Below are 14,677 nucleotides of genomic sequence, written 5' to 3'. Positions count from 1 at the left end.
ATAATGCTGATCATCATATTCTTTCCAACAACATTTTGTCAGTTCAGAATGACGATCGAAGCTGGACAGCTAGGACCAAACGAAATGGCTTGAAATGGCTTCACTCTCCTTTCTCTTCCCCTTCCCCTTCCTCCGTTCTTCATGTCTGATCTTTTCCAGCTGTGGTGTCTGGTGGAAGGTGACCATCCTGCTAGCAGCTTCCCCATATGGGTCAATCTTTCAATGACGGTTCACGACCTGAAGAACGCAATTTTACAGTATCTGAGAGATTTGCGACAAACCCCATCTCTGTCTCTCTATGGACTCTGCCTGTATGCCGTACGCCTAGCACCCCACAGTTTGGTACCCCCTGGGCTTGCTATTCCCTCTACCCTGCTCCATTCAATGGCGCCGCTTGAAACTTATTGGGGCTGTCCGCCTCCAGAAGACACCATCAGTATCTTCATTACGATTCCCGGCCATCCACTATTCTCTTTTTCTGTGTTTTTAGAAGGTCTAGATACCCCCTTTTTAGTGAAAACGCACCTCCACATAAAGGGACTGGATCTTGTGCAGGTCATCTTGAGCACTTTGGCGAGCATGGGGCACCGACTACCTGATTGTTTGTCATTACACGTGTGTGCATTCTCTATCTTGCCGCCACCATCCTGCTCACCTTCAACATCCAACAGTATAAATCTTTGTCGGGAGCTCTCCAGGAGCTTGAACCATCTTCAGCACTTGCGGACGTTGCTCAGTATGTGCAACACAGCGGTCTTCTGATCAGGATCCTGGGCGGGCGTCTTATTCTGAAGGTTTTGTTGGAAGGCGACAATTTGACTAGCTTCACGGTTGTGACATCGTTTATCTCGACGGTGGAATCACTCAGGAGAGAGCTTTATATTGTAATCAAACAGGTGCAACCACGCATTGAAGGAGCAGAAGACGATATGAAACTTTTTGCAGTAAGTAATCTCTTCATGACCATGTGGTTTATAACTTATCTGCTCATAATTGATGCAGGTCAACCGATCACTCGAGCGGCAGCAGCTTGATGATGCAAATCAGCCTCTTTCAAAATACTGGTGGGCTCAGCCACCTCGTGAAACGTCAAACTTGATTGTTTGTTTTCCTAGTGAGTTTCTAGTTTCTTGATCTTTCTAAAATTTATCCCCCCTTCAAAGCACTTGACCACTCTGGCCCCAGTGCAGGTAGTGCAGGTATGTAATGCTTTTGTGCCCCACTGGCCCCATGTTGACTCCTTCATCCCAGTAGCACCGCTGAAAGAAGACCATCCCCTGGCAATTCTCGCTGCTTGCAGCGAAAACGCTATCATCTACGACCAGCATCCTATATTAAGAGATGAAGATAGATTGAGGTGCAAGGTCGAGATTGAACAATGGCTCTTTCTGGAGACACCATGGCTAGAAGCACTGACGGGCATTTCACTATCTGAAATCTTGATTCTCGGAGAATACCATCTTGCGCTCGATGCAGCGCTGGAGTTTTTCCGACATGGGGCGTATTCAAGTCATCAAATAAATCCTGACTTCCATGCCAACCCATTCCAGACACACACCAGCACCAGCACCACAACTTCTAGCAATGACAGGTACACAAAACTATTCATTTTGCGAGGCCACATGGGCATCGGTACGTCCATTTTATGATCACTTTGGTTTCTTTGTGATCACTCTACTGATTTTCCCTCAGGAAAAACAATTTTTCTAGCATACGTGCTGCGCCTTCGTCTAGACGCAGGGCTCCCCACCTTGTTCATGGACCGGGCCAATAGATTTTACTTCTTCAATGAAGGGAAAGCCTTTGATTATCAGGCTGACTCGGCACAGATTCGACCAGACTCCCTTCCCCATTTTCCGGTCACGACATGGTGCCTTGTGAAGACTGGCCCTAATCTTCTAGAAGTCCCTTCCTTCCTGCAAAACCTGAATCTTTTCATTTTACAATCGGCCTCGCCTCGCCCAATTCACTACATGTGGTTGCAGCAAGGTTTGCATTCCGTAGGCTGTTGTACACAGTATATAATGCGGCCTTGGTCGTTGAAAGACCTCATATCGGCGTAAGTGAAAAACTGATGATTATGTGTTATATTGACTCATTGTGTGATATACAGGCGGCATACTCAACCCCAACTTCACACCGAACAGAATCTCCGCAACGCCCTGGATACTTTTGGACCTTCGGCTGGTATCGTATACTCCCATGCATCCAACCCATCCTTCTATGAGGGGTTTCTGAAAGAGGAAGTTCAAACTGCGACGCTTGAAGAGCTGGATGTCGCAGTTAACCAGGTCAAAGGGTTAACCCTTGAAGGCAAAATTCCCTCCTGTCTTCTGCTTCTCACCCCCGGGGAGTCTCGCAATGATCCCTGTGTTACAGTCCCAAGTCGCTTCATCACCTATCTCATGGTCAAGACGATCAAAGCTCGGAGTGCAGTGAAGGTGAACGAAATGTACCAACTCTTTCAGCGCAACCCAAAAACAAGGACACCGGCGGGCTGGATTCTGGATGCCCACTTTCTCAATACCTTTGACCAAGGGGGGCAATGGAAGATAAGGCGGCTAACGCAGACACGGCACCAGAAAAATGTGCATGCAAAGGTCCCAACTGGACATGAACATGTTGTTATCCGTTACCTCCGAGTCGGCTATGGAGGACAACCGTCTTCTCAATTGATGATAACTGCTTAAGTTCCAGAACAACCTTCGAACCACCTGACTGCCACATGTACCTGCCTTCGACGCCACGCCAATTGAGCGATGGGGTATACTGTCCTTCCATCGACTCAGGCCCAACATTTGATGGGTTCTTCTACAATAAGGCTACCAACACCGCCATCATGCTGCAAGCGACAGTAGGAGAGACGCATTCAGTGAAGAAGAAAGGTATAGAGTGGCTACAAGAACAAGCGGCCAGAAAGTTAAAGCTTGTCTATCTGGCCGTTGTCAATGCTGAAGAATCGGATCAAACGCACACCATCATTTTTCCGAAAGAATTATCAAACTTGGTGCCAGAGAAGTATTTCATTGTACTGCCAGGGTTGCTAGGTGGGAGACAACTAGGCGTGTCTGGTGCTGGTACATTAGATTATGAGTCTTAACAGATAATCTGGATCGTATATGTTTTTGTTTGTCTGCAACATGTCACCTAGCAGGGTTCTAAGTTGCCACTGGTGACGGCGTCCCAACTGTACTACTACAGCTAAGCAAGCCATTTCTTGAGAGATGATCCACCATGATAGACAGTTATAAAATCGCTAACGATGCACTTCGAATTGGCGGGACAGAATAAGAAGGTCATCCCGAGTGAGTGACTTCAAAGTTTTTCAGTCATGAAGCACTTATTACATTTACGACAAAGAAAATGGACAGAAATTTAAAGACACAGTGAATGAGAAATACACAGAAAACAATCTAGCAGGAATGACTGGTGATGCCAGGCTAGCATAACGGTTAAGCTGAGATGCAGCAGGGCTTTAGTGCAGGTAAGTACAGTCAGCCCTAGCTGTAAGAATTGACCAAATCCCTATGGACTTGAGCACAAGATGCTATTGCATAGGGCCTGCATTCAACCACTTTCCAAAAAGCAAGAATGTTCCACACTCAATTTTCTCATAATAAATGCCCGGAATTTTCGAAAAAAACTGTTCTGTTTTGATTCCATGTGGATAAAATAACCCTAGGTTGGGTTTTATATGTATTTCATGTTGGAGAAATGTTTTCCATAGGGTTTAGCCATCAATACATCATTCCATGTGGCTATTTTTAGTTTCCTCAGCTTCTTTGACCAAAATGATTCCTTGGAAACCATTTCCATCATCCGAAACCATGCATATATGTTCTCTGCTTGAATTTGCCATCAATACATGTTTTGAGATGTTTTGCTGCCTTTGTTTTTGGCATTTTGCCACCTCTATTTTTGGCCTGCATTCCATCATCCCATCAATTGTCCTCCCCACCCATCAAAATCATGGATACATCTGTCAGAATCCCTCCAGATATGTCTTCCTCATCTATCCTTCCATATTTCTGTATTTTCTGCCCTCATATGTCTTTTTTTTTTTGGTATGTCACTATTTTATTTTTTTATAAACCATTCTACTAAATTCCTTTACCATCCCCGATGTCTTTTTTTTGTTTCACTTTCGTGCCTTTGTCCCCCATTTCAGCGGACATTCCAATGGGTAGTTAGCGCACAACGTGGTATAGTATGGCAACGAAGCGATGCGAAATGACGAGTAAGTACACGAACGAAACGACGAGTATCAACATCACGTGCATGAGGAACCACGCCAAATGCTGAAGTTCATTTGGACGAACTGGCGCCGGGCGGACGAGTTTCATACCAAGCATAGTATGGCAACGAAGCGACGCGAACGACGAGTCTACACGAACGAAACGACAAGTCTCAACGTCACGTGCACGAGCAACCACGCCAAACGCTGAAGTTCGTTTGGACGAACTGGCGCCGGGCATATGGGTTTCATACCAAGAACAATAAATATATAAGTACAACAAGAAAGACAAGATAAGTAACAACAAGAAAGACAAGATAAAGTACGCAGAAATTTAACAAGCTAAGTACACCAGAGAAAATTTAGCACATGAAATTTAGTTACAAGAGATTCAGTACGCGAGAGTCCAAGAAATACAGGAGTGCCCAAAGACACGAGATATGAAAGAATATGAGAGTCCAAATAACTCAACGATAGTGCAAGTATGCGTGCCCAAAAAAATATGTAAGTCCGACGATGTTCATGAGAAAGCGACGCAACGAAGGAAGGTAGGTCGTCGAAAGATCCAAACGGGCCTAGCGTTTACCTAGCGTCGACATGACCTTGATGGCTTAGAAGTTGGAGCAGGCGGCGTGCTACAGGAAGGATATTATGACCAAGGGATGCTGATTTCTGAAAACGAACTTACTGGACACCCAATAGCCCGTCGAGCACCCACCCCACGTCTTCAACGGCGGCCATCCAGCTCGAATCTTCAATTGGTGGCTTCGTAGATGCTGCACCCCACCACAAGAGAGTCGCCAGAACGGAGAAGAATGCATTGCGGCCGTGTTTGTTGATTGTGGACCAATCGTGACCACCCATCGAGACTGGGCGATGAGTTCGATCGAGCAGGCCTTCCACCTCAGACACAGCCCTCCATGTTGGTTGTAAACCCTTCCACCACCTCCACCAACTGTCTTTGAAGTCTGCGATGTTTGAGATCTTGGGTTGAATCGCGCGTCCTCGAGAAATCCAATAATGGACCTCCGGCGGTCTGTTGTCCGACCCGAATCCCGCTGAGCGTCCACCTGGTGTGAATGCGGTGCGCTTCTCAAGCTCCGTGAATTTATTGATGAGCGACGTATACTCTCGGCCTAAATCCTGGCTGGAAAGGAGTCGGTGGGCATCTGTGAACCAAGAAGGCCAAGAATCATCCTGTGCACTGATAACAGACAAGGGGCTCTCGTCAGATGAAGGCGGTGGTGGAGGATTAGTGGCCAATACCGAGCCACTGACCATGGAGGGAGGGGGGGCCGAGATGACGAGGGGATCGACTGGGAGGGATGGCAAGGAATGAGGGGTCGGCGGAGATGGCAAAGCAGAAGCCTTCGATGGAGATGTCAAAGTGTTGATGTTGATGTTGATGGTATTGACGACAGCATTGACAGGCGCCACGGGGCCCTTCCAAAGCCTCGGATCCATACTTGTGTTTCTGGTGCTTTTTCTGGTCGTTGGTTGTGGAATCACTTCCTCGTCGTCGTCGTCCTCATCCCCGTGGTCGCTGTCCTCTGCTGAGTCCTTAGGTTGAGTTCCCGCCCCCGAATCTGAACCCTCCAAAAAAGAATCGGTTGCTGACGCCTCGGCATCCGAGCAGACTGTCGCTTTGCGACGTTTATTTGGCTTCTTCTTTGCGCTGCCCTTCTTGGTTTTGTGCCGACTCTTTTGAGCCTTCTTCACCTTCGTTTCATTGCTTCTCTTCCGCTTATGTCCACCATCCGCTAAACCCGAGGAATTAGAGAGCGTGGTTGAATTTTCGGTGGAGGGGCCTGGTGGAGTGGTCAAGGAGGATGGGCCGCTATGCATAGCGGTAGAGTTGGTGCCTGGTAGAGGCGTTGAGGAGGATGGGCCAGCATGTATAGCGGTAGAGTCCGAGCCCGATTGGGGTAATGCACGCGCGCGCTGCTCGTCGACAGCTAAGTAATAAAAAGGTGCATGTGCAATTAGTAATGGACAGTTAGAGAAGAAGAGAACACGTACTGTAACAGGTCGACAGGTAAGCAAGGAACGCCTCCGAGACCACGTTAAACTTTTCTTTCTCTGCCAATGCCCACACTTTTGGGACAGCGGCTTTGTTTTCGCCGTAGTGGATACTGAATATGTATCAGCACGCCGCAAATGTAAAAAAAAATTAAACGTACCCAAACATATTCAACTGCCCTTTCTTTCTTGGTTCGGGACCGCCAACGAGGACTGTGATGTGCATACCAATCGCCTCGCCGATGACATTGATGAACGGTCCCAAAAAATTTGGGAGTTCGTCCAGAACTCTATAGGTTGAAGGATCAGATTGTGTTGAGTCCGGGAAAGGTGACGCTTACTCTTGAGCATCAGCTGGGTCCAATTGCCCTGAATGCTGTATCCGATCCTGCGTGGCTTTTTGATTCGTGGCGTGGTTTGTTTTCGCAATCGCAATCCAATGTTCCTGCGTATCGTCATCAAGCTCCCTCCATCGCGCTAGCTTGAAGTCGTTTCGAGCGCTCGCACGCGCCGATTTGTCTCTACCACTGGCAGCGAATTCGGCCTCGAAGTCCGCCTTCATCGATGGAAAATGTTCCTTTCCCCATACTTCCCAGCCCGCGCTACGCCTAGTCGACGAAGTGCTACGGCCAAGAAACTTCTCCACGAGGAGGGTGATGTTATCTTTCTTCCCCTTGGATGGACGAGGGTGCAAGATCGTCCGTTTGCACCGGTATTCATACCAGTGGTATAGTGACTGTTATATGAAAACTTTAGCATGCCGCATTTCAGACAACAATGAAAGTTCACATACTGTACGTGCCCGCTCAATCACTCGGCCCTTGAGAACTGAGTCAGCCGAACCTAAAATCTCATGGCCCTGGCTATCAAGAAGGAAGACCGTTGGCGTGGCTGTGTCATCGGCAGAAAGGGGTGTAGACCAATGAAAGCGGGTGAACCATTGATTGATTATCGCGTTGAGAACGGAAGAGGATTTTTTCGTAAGCATCCCCTCCTTGTAGTCGGAGATGAACCCCTCAAGAAAGGCGAGACGCTGGCCTTTCGCCCAGTTACGCAGAAGTGGACGGAGCAGTGGCTGTGGGTCAACCCTGGATATTCCGGAAATAACATCAGTCCCAACAAAAAACAAAGACAAGCTCGACATTGCACTTACACACCACCAGGATCGACAGGGCTATCACTCATTTAGCTTTTAGGTAGGGAGGTGGGGAAGGAGGGGATGCAGAAGCGGATTGGTACGTACTCTCACTCTAAAAGCCTTTTTTTTTCACTGTGGGAATGCCTTCAGAAGCCCCTTGAATCTTCTTTAAAAACCGCCTCGCAGAGTCGCAGACGGATTCACGCTCTCTTCCCAACTGCCAACCGCCCTTTACGTTTGCTACCCTTCCTGCCAAAGCTCCTTTTCAATGACGGACACCACCGATCGTGAAGTGCAACCAGCCACTTCATCCTCCGCGATGGCTGGTAAGTGTCGCCTCCTCGTTCCTTCTTATACGACCTCTGATGCCCCGTTTCAAAATTCAGACATCGAAAATGCGCTTGAGTCGTTGAGGTTGACCCGTTCTGATGCTCAGCAGCTCGTGCGCGCCTTCGTGACCATTCTCCACCACACCATTCCTGCGACCCCAACTTCCAGCCCCTCCACGTCGCCGCCTTCCTTCCTCTCGGCAACTTCTGACCACACCACCGGTGCCAATCTCACCAGCTATGAGATGCTCGGATTTGGTGGATATTCCACTGGTGACAAGGACCTCCAGGATTTCGACGACGAGGACAAGGGCGACGATCCCTCTCCTTCGCCGCTTCAATGTCCCACTTGTGCTCTCCCAACGGCAGCGACTCAGCCATCTGTCGCAAATGCCGGCTCTGCACCCTCTGCCGCCATCGCTTGCACCACCGCCGTTGCTGAAACGCCAGCGCCTGTTGTTGTGGTGGCCCCTTCTGCTGCGGCCTCTGTTTCTGTGCAAGCTGCCTCTCCCATCGTCATTGCAACAGCGCCTTCCATCGCTGTTCCCACTTCTCCTGCAGCAGCACCTGTTCTTACCCCAGCTGCATCCATTGCGGCTGTGACTGCCCCCCTTGCTGCCAACAGCGCCGCCACCACCACCACAGCTTCCGTCGCAGTGGCGGTAGTCGCTCCTGCTGCTTCGGCAGCACCTGTTGGCCCTGCAGCTCCACTGTACACTCAACTCCCACTCAACGCACCATCTAACGCTATCTTGCCGCCTCCCCACCTGGTCACCGTCCATGGTTACCATGTTCCTGGGCCCAATGATTATCCACCTTTCTATGTCGTTACTCGAGGCCGCAACATTGGCGTGTTCAGTGGATGGTTTGTAATTTTTTTCATGTATTCTTCGTTCAACAGCTAATACACATTTATCAGGGAAAATGTCTCGCCGCTGGTTACTGGTGTCAGTCACGCTGTCTATTCGCGTGTTTCCTCCATTGCCGAGGGGCACGCTCGGATGGCCATGGCTCGTGCCTCATCTTTTGCATTGTACCTCGTGTAAATTACTGTAGCGCCGTCTTTCTTGATCTCCTGTGGCCCATCATCCCAATCTGTACCAATATCTAGCGCTGAATATATTTTTTGATCCTGTCCCCAATTTGAAGGCCACGAACTTGAATGTCCAAAACTTATGATAGGTAGACAAATGGGAGTTAGCGAATGCAGTGTCACAAGAGTCCACAAGATGGTGTCTAAAAATAGACAACGGTCTCCGTGCTCAAAAACTCAACATAAAATACACTCTAGAGCTCTCAACATCCTCCCGTTTCCTTATTCCTTGAAAAGGGCCACTCTTTGGATCTGAACACACTCTACAATGAAGCATTTTTGAGCTGAATGCTTGTTTTCAAAAAGTCATAAGATCGAGCAAGAGGCGACCTTCCAACTCGCACGTCTAAGCCACTTTCAACACCCATTGCACTATGGCCTCCGTAATCACAAAATCACAAAATTTGATATTGACCTTGTTCAAATCAGATTTCGCATACCTTTCTGAATCTCAAATTAGTTTTTCTAAAGCTGTTGATTCACCGACACCAGAGGGAAAAAGTCGTAAGAATTAGATCTGTTTGAACTTGTTTAAACAAGTAAATACGTTTAACTTCACACCTCTCTGGCCTCCCTACACCAACCAACATGGCTCGTCAACGCCTTTACCACACACGGGAGGAGAAGGCCGCTGCTCGCCGCATTAAGTCAAAAAAGTATTATCAAAAGTAAATTCGCATTTCTGTATTCACATCTGCACTCACTAAGCATTGACGGGCGAACAGGAACCAAGTCCTCATTTGTACTCACGCGCATAGTCGATACAAGAAAAAGGGTCAGCCCGCCAAAAAAAGACAATCAAAGGGGTCAACCGATAAATCCCACACCGCTGAGGGCCACCGAGATCCAAGGTACACCTACGTTTGATAAGCAGACACCCATAATGATGTATCGTTCACGGAATAGTGCTGATGCGCTCGCTGTAATCGCCGGAGCTCGTGAACGTTTCAACAAAGCGACCGATGGTCAAATGTATTCCTACGTTGACAGGCTCGTGGCGCGTTGCATCGAAAGCCCAGATAAGGCTGTGAGCATCTGTGAGTCCAGGGAGGATTGGTGGACAGACCTTGTGTTGGAAGTGCACGAGGCTTTGGGAGTTATCCTTCAGGAGCATGGGTGCGGGGCTGTGTATCGAGAGGCGGATCATATAGGCAAGGACATCCGGCTCGTCCTTAGCCTCATAGAGGACGTCCATGCCCACGCCATGTCCTGTCCTAACGAGATGGAGGATTGGCAGAAGAGTGGGATCTTTGCCTACCAGATCTGTGCCGAGGGTGACAATATCTCTATCTAGTTGTATATAATCCACTACGGCGCGCCATTTCTATCTAATTTCACTTAGTGCACTCCAGTCTGCTTTATTTTTGCGCATGCTTGTGCGGTGGAACAATCCACGCGATTTGGCCATAGAATCTGCTATATAGTCCATCAAGCCACCAATTAAAGTTCTGTCAATTGGGTGCGCAGGACGACAGGAAAGCAAACAGTCCTAAGTACAAACTCTCACCATGGGCAAGATCTCTCTCAAAAAAAAAGTCTTCACTCCTATCATCGTCGATGATACCGCTGAAAGATCTGAACGCCGCGCCAACCGATATAAAAAGGTATGTTCCGTTATTTTAATGATCCGAGTATGATCGATCGTGTTACTATCTAGCCCGACCCTGAGCCGGAAGCAGCCAAGCGCCTCATGAAATGCAATCAGGACAAGACCCTGAAGAGACTTCTTCCCAGCTACCGCCTTGCCATCGTGCAAAGTCAAACCAAGGCTTATTTTGACCGTGCATCGCTCATATGGTTCCTACGCTTCCCTGATGCTGAGGATGCAGTCCATGTGCACAAGCCATTTCTCGACGATACCACATACGCGACACATATTCGTGACCAACGTCTTAAGGTAAGCATCTACAGCAAAATCCTTCCTCACGAACTTTTGACGATGGCCTTCTAGTGGCTCAAAACGAAGATGAGGTGGCTCGCTTTCCGTGTCACAGCGAAGGGTGATCGTTCTGGGGCCAAGCAAGCGGATTGGGAGAAGGAGTTGAACCTTGCTATTCAGGAAATTGTGGGGGATCTCCCGACCCCTTGGGATCCCGCAGATTGCGAGGGATTCAAGAAGCTCGAAGCAATTGCTGCAGATTCCATGGCTAAGCTCGCAGCGATGAAACGCGGGCTCTTTGACTCGTCATGAGTCAATCGAACTCTGCGCGTCTTAGACGTCGTATCATACATTTCAGGAATATCTACTACTCGCACGTACTATAGTCGAATTATTTGTACCGTGTCTGTAGGCCTAGGCCTTAGAGAGTTTGTAACTCTTTGAATCTGATCAGCTTCACGGCCTTTGTTGATCGCCAAGTTTTTCTCACCTTGATGGCCAAGACCAAGAAAGGTTTTGTCGTTGTGCGAAAGGACGACAGCGACGACGACATAGCCATCCCTCAATCTCGCACAGTGCATCTCTCAAACCACGGTCGAAATATAATCCAGACCGCTCGTTCGCCGAAAAAAGGGGCAGTGGCTTCTAATCGCTTTCCTTCACCTGTTTACGAATGGAACGCGAGTCAAGATTACGACACGATCGACCTTCCGCTAGGAGATGAAGCTGAGGAAGAGGTTGAGGGGCAAGCGGAGGAATTACCTGTAGCGGCGAAGGTTGCTGCAAAACGCTATCCCACTTCGGTGAGCGTGATCCATGGCACTCGATTACGCTCTGCTGACAACTTATAGGATGCTCCGCTCCGTGAATGGGCAGGGGAAGGCAAGTCACATCCTGGTTATCGGGAGGAGTACCTGCTGGAGATGTTGAGGCTAGAAGGGCGAGGCGACGTCGGCCCGCAGGTGACATGTATGTCTTGCGCATCTGCGAATCCGGGGATCTACCAGTGCGAGGACTGTATGGGCCGGCTCTTAGAGTGTTCGAGCTGCTGCGTCCACCATCACAAACATCTCCCCCTCCATGTTATTAAGGTGTGCACTTACCTGTTGTCACTTGCGCTTTGCTGATCTACGCATAGAAGTGGAATGGGACCCATTTTGAGAAAAGTTTGTTGAAGGCCATCGGCCTTCGTGTTCAGGTTGGCCACACCAACTCAATTTGCGTCAGTCCCCAACCAGGCCACAAAGATTTCACCATGCTTCACACCAACGGTCTACATTACGTCGTGGTAGATTTCTGTGGTTGCGATCAACGGAAAGTTTCGAACCGGCAACAACTCATCCGAAGTGAATGGTTTCCAGCAACAGTCCACCACCCGCAAATGTGCGCGACGTTTCGACTCCTCGAACTGTTCCACATCGTCACCCTGACCGGAAAGCTCTCTGCGCATGAATTTTACAAATCTCTCAAATTCTTGACAGACAATATGGAGCTGGCCATCCCTAAGGTGAGTAGGATATCGTCACATGTTCTTGTGGAAGGTTATGAACATCATTTCCTTTCAGACTCGTTACAAGTCTCTCATGCGAATGATTCGCGAATTTCGCCATCTGAAGTTGATGAAGCGACATGGCCGAGGGAATATCAAGGAGGGTCTGGTATCGACTGGCCGAGGCGACCTCGCAACGATCTGCCCTGCGTGTCCTATTCCTGGCGTTAATCTCCCCGAAAACTGGCGAGACGTTGGCCTGGAATGGAAGTATGTCGTTTTGTCAAGGCTGTCACTATCCAGGCACTATCGCTAATCATCTGTATAGGTTCCTGTACGTCCTGATTGTCGCCATGGACGCCAATTTTCGGCTCAAGAATCTCATGCGTTCAAGCCTGAAGAGGGACCCTGGTCTTCACACCGGTTTCGCGTACTTCCCTGAAGATGCACCCTATCAAAGACACATCCTAAAATATGCGACACAGAAAGATGTAAGTGGGAGTTCCTCCTTCAGAGTTTGATTCACGCGCTAATCTAGCAAGAAGATTAGTACCTGTAGCGGCTTCAAAACCCTTGCCAACGCTGAGACTCAATTCTCAACTGGCTTGCGTTCTACGGGTGTGGGAATGTGTGTCTGTGCACGACATGAAATTGTTCACGCTGGCGGAGTTGGGGACCTTCAAAAAGGGGAACGGTAAGCCATATACAATAACAGGATTTTGCAGAAGCTGACGCCGCTCTAGATACTGCAATATGGACTTTATCTTGCTTTCAGCGTTAGCGCCACTCCTCGTCGCCGCCGTCTTCGTCTCGTACGACATTGCCTGCCAGTTCAAGCTCAAATTTTCATCCCGAATGCCGAAACTGCCTATTGACCTACATCTACCGCCATCCGTGGAAATTGGTTGGGGTATCCCAAAATGTCACTGTCCCATGCACAAGGTCCCCTGCCAGGCACCGCATTCATTGAACCTGAAACATGGCGTTGGTCGAACGGACGGCGAAGGTATCGAGCGGAGCTGGGCTGAAATGAATCGGGTGGCCAATAGTACCAAAGAAATGGGTCCTGGATCGAGGCACGACACATTGGATGACCACTTAGGTCATCACAATTTCCGTAAATATGTTTCCTTGGGTAAGTTATTCCAGTTTTCTTTTCAACCGTTCTAACACCATAATCACATAGGTCGTACTTTGCACTCCCGCCTCCTCCTCGCGATACCCGAACAAAAGCGCCAACAGACAATCTTTGAGGATTTTACCGCATCCCTAACGGAGAAGGGCGAGTTGGAGAATAAGTGGACGCAGATGATACTCGATTGGGAGAAAGACCCAAAAAAGACCAACCCTTACTTGTCTGTAGTGGCCCGTGAGTTTAATATCTTTCTAACGGTGCGATTTCTGACCCCGGTCCCTAGATGCCTCTCAGGACGAGGTGAAGAAAAAGCTGCTCGATGAGGAGAAACAAGCGGTGACGGCTGGCGTGCCTCAGCTACATGAAACGGGTCCAACGGCTTTCATTTCAATGGGGTTGGTCATCAAAGATTCACAGTAAGTTTTTGCACTGGTCTTTCGTTGACTCCGATCACCAACTATTTATTAGACAAAGGATTATCTGGGATTCTAAGCGACCAGAAGAGCTTACAACCCATCAACAAAATGAAATTCAATGCCGCCGCCTTCTCCTCCTCCGTGAAATGAAACGATTCCGCAACCTCCAAGCCGTTTACATGCCTGCGGCAACCGTTTTAGCTGGCGAACACGAAGCTTCCCAACGAGAGATGCCCGACGCCAAGCGCGACATGGTGGAACCAGAGCATCAACAGCTTTGGCTTCCTTCGGCTCTTCCATCCACTCAGCGAACCCACAACTGCAACAAGATTTTGGTTGACATCGAGACCAAATTGCGGGAAGCGCAATGCTACGACATCTTAGAGAAGATACGCAATGTCCAACGCGGTCGCTTGTCCTTCATAGGCTTTCGAAATCGAAATCTCCGAGGCCAGAACCCAAACACGCGAGCCAAGGAGACTCTTGACCGTCTTGAAGACAAAACCAAAGCATTGGCCGTAAAATACAGATCTGCACGGAAGGCCCTGCTGGCGCTTTTGGGTCCCCGAGATTGGGAGAGGAGTCTGCGTAAATTAACAAACGGCGACCTCACCACGCCGGATGGGATGGAGATCAGCATCGACGATCCGGCCGATCCAATCAGACCCAATGGACGAGAACGTTCAAAGAAACAGCGCACAGCGGACAAATTGGGTTTGGGACAAGGGAAGAAAGCGGTGTCGTGGATTTGGACCACTCCTGATGCAATTGGCGACGGCACTGATGCGGTACTACATGAGGGTAAGTGGCCGACTGGTTTTGTATGAATATAGTTGACTAATGGCCCTTCGTTCGCAGCGGTTCGAATCGAATGGGCAAAAGCGAGGGCACGACATTTAAGGTGGACAGAAGAGGTGCAATTACTGAAGGAGGAGATGCGGAGGG

The 14,677-nt window shown here is 48.9% G+C and overlaps 4 protein-coding genes across 4 annotated transcripts; 2 read left to right on the top strand and 2 right to left on the bottom strand.

Annotated features, from left to right (window-relative positions):
- Window positions 1-94: 94 nt before the first annotated feature.
- LACBIDRAFT_321612 (uncharacterized protein) lies at window positions 95-3,100 on the top strand (the record flags this gene model as incomplete). Its single annotated transcript, XM_001875022.1, has 10 exons — window positions 95-178; window positions 259-615; window positions 672-944; window positions 1,003-1,114; window positions 1,164-1,199; window positions 1,255-1,632; window positions 1,693-1,989; window positions 2,047-2,059; window positions 2,114-2,452; window positions 2,698-3,100. 10 exons carry the CDS (start codon window positions 95-97, stop codon window positions 3,098-3,100), a joined length of 2,292 nt encoding a protein of 763 aa, XP_001875057.1.
- A 1,720-nt stretch (window positions 3,101-4,820) lies between these two features.
- Window positions 4,821-7,438, bottom strand: LACBIDRAFT_321611 (uncharacterized protein; the record flags this gene model as incomplete). Its single annotated transcript, XM_001874457.1, has 7 exons — window positions 4,821-4,869; window positions 4,923-6,189; window positions 6,254-6,366; window positions 6,415-6,543; window positions 6,595-6,989; window positions 7,047-7,341; window positions 7,407-7,438. 7 exons carry the CDS (start codon window positions 7,436-7,438, stop codon window positions 4,821-4,823), a joined length of 2,280 nt encoding a protein of 759 aa, XP_001874492.1.
- Window positions 7,439-7,659: 221 nt separating this feature from the next.
- Window positions 7,660-8,766, top strand: LACBIDRAFT_305151 (uncharacterized protein; the record flags this gene model as incomplete). The annotated part of the gene is made up of 3 exons (XM_001875021.1): window positions 7,660-7,717; window positions 7,778-8,585; window positions 8,640-8,766. 3 exons carry the CDS (start codon window positions 7,660-7,662, stop codon window positions 8,764-8,766), a joined length of 993 nt encoding a protein of 330 aa, XP_001875056.1.
- A 942-nt stretch (window positions 8,767-9,708) lies between these two features.
- Window positions 9,709-10,185, bottom strand: LACBIDRAFT_321609 (uncharacterized protein; the record flags this gene model as incomplete). The annotated part of the gene is made up of 2 exons (XM_001874456.1): window positions 9,709-10,103; window positions 10,152-10,185. 2 exons carry the CDS (start codon window positions 10,183-10,185, stop codon window positions 9,709-9,711), a joined length of 429 nt encoding a protein of 142 aa, XP_001874491.1.
- Window positions 10,186-14,677: the final 4,492 nt, after the last annotated feature.

This window comes from Laccaria bicolor, genomic scaffold (genome assembly GCF_000143565.1).
Source record: "Laccaria bicolor S238N-H82 LACBIscaffold_2 genomic scaffold, whole genome shotgun sequence".
Lineage (NCBI taxonomy): Eukaryota > Fungi > Basidiomycota > Agaricomycetes > Agaricales > Hydnangiaceae > Laccaria > Laccaria bicolor.
This window is presented reverse-complemented; position numbering and strand designations above follow the sequence as displayed.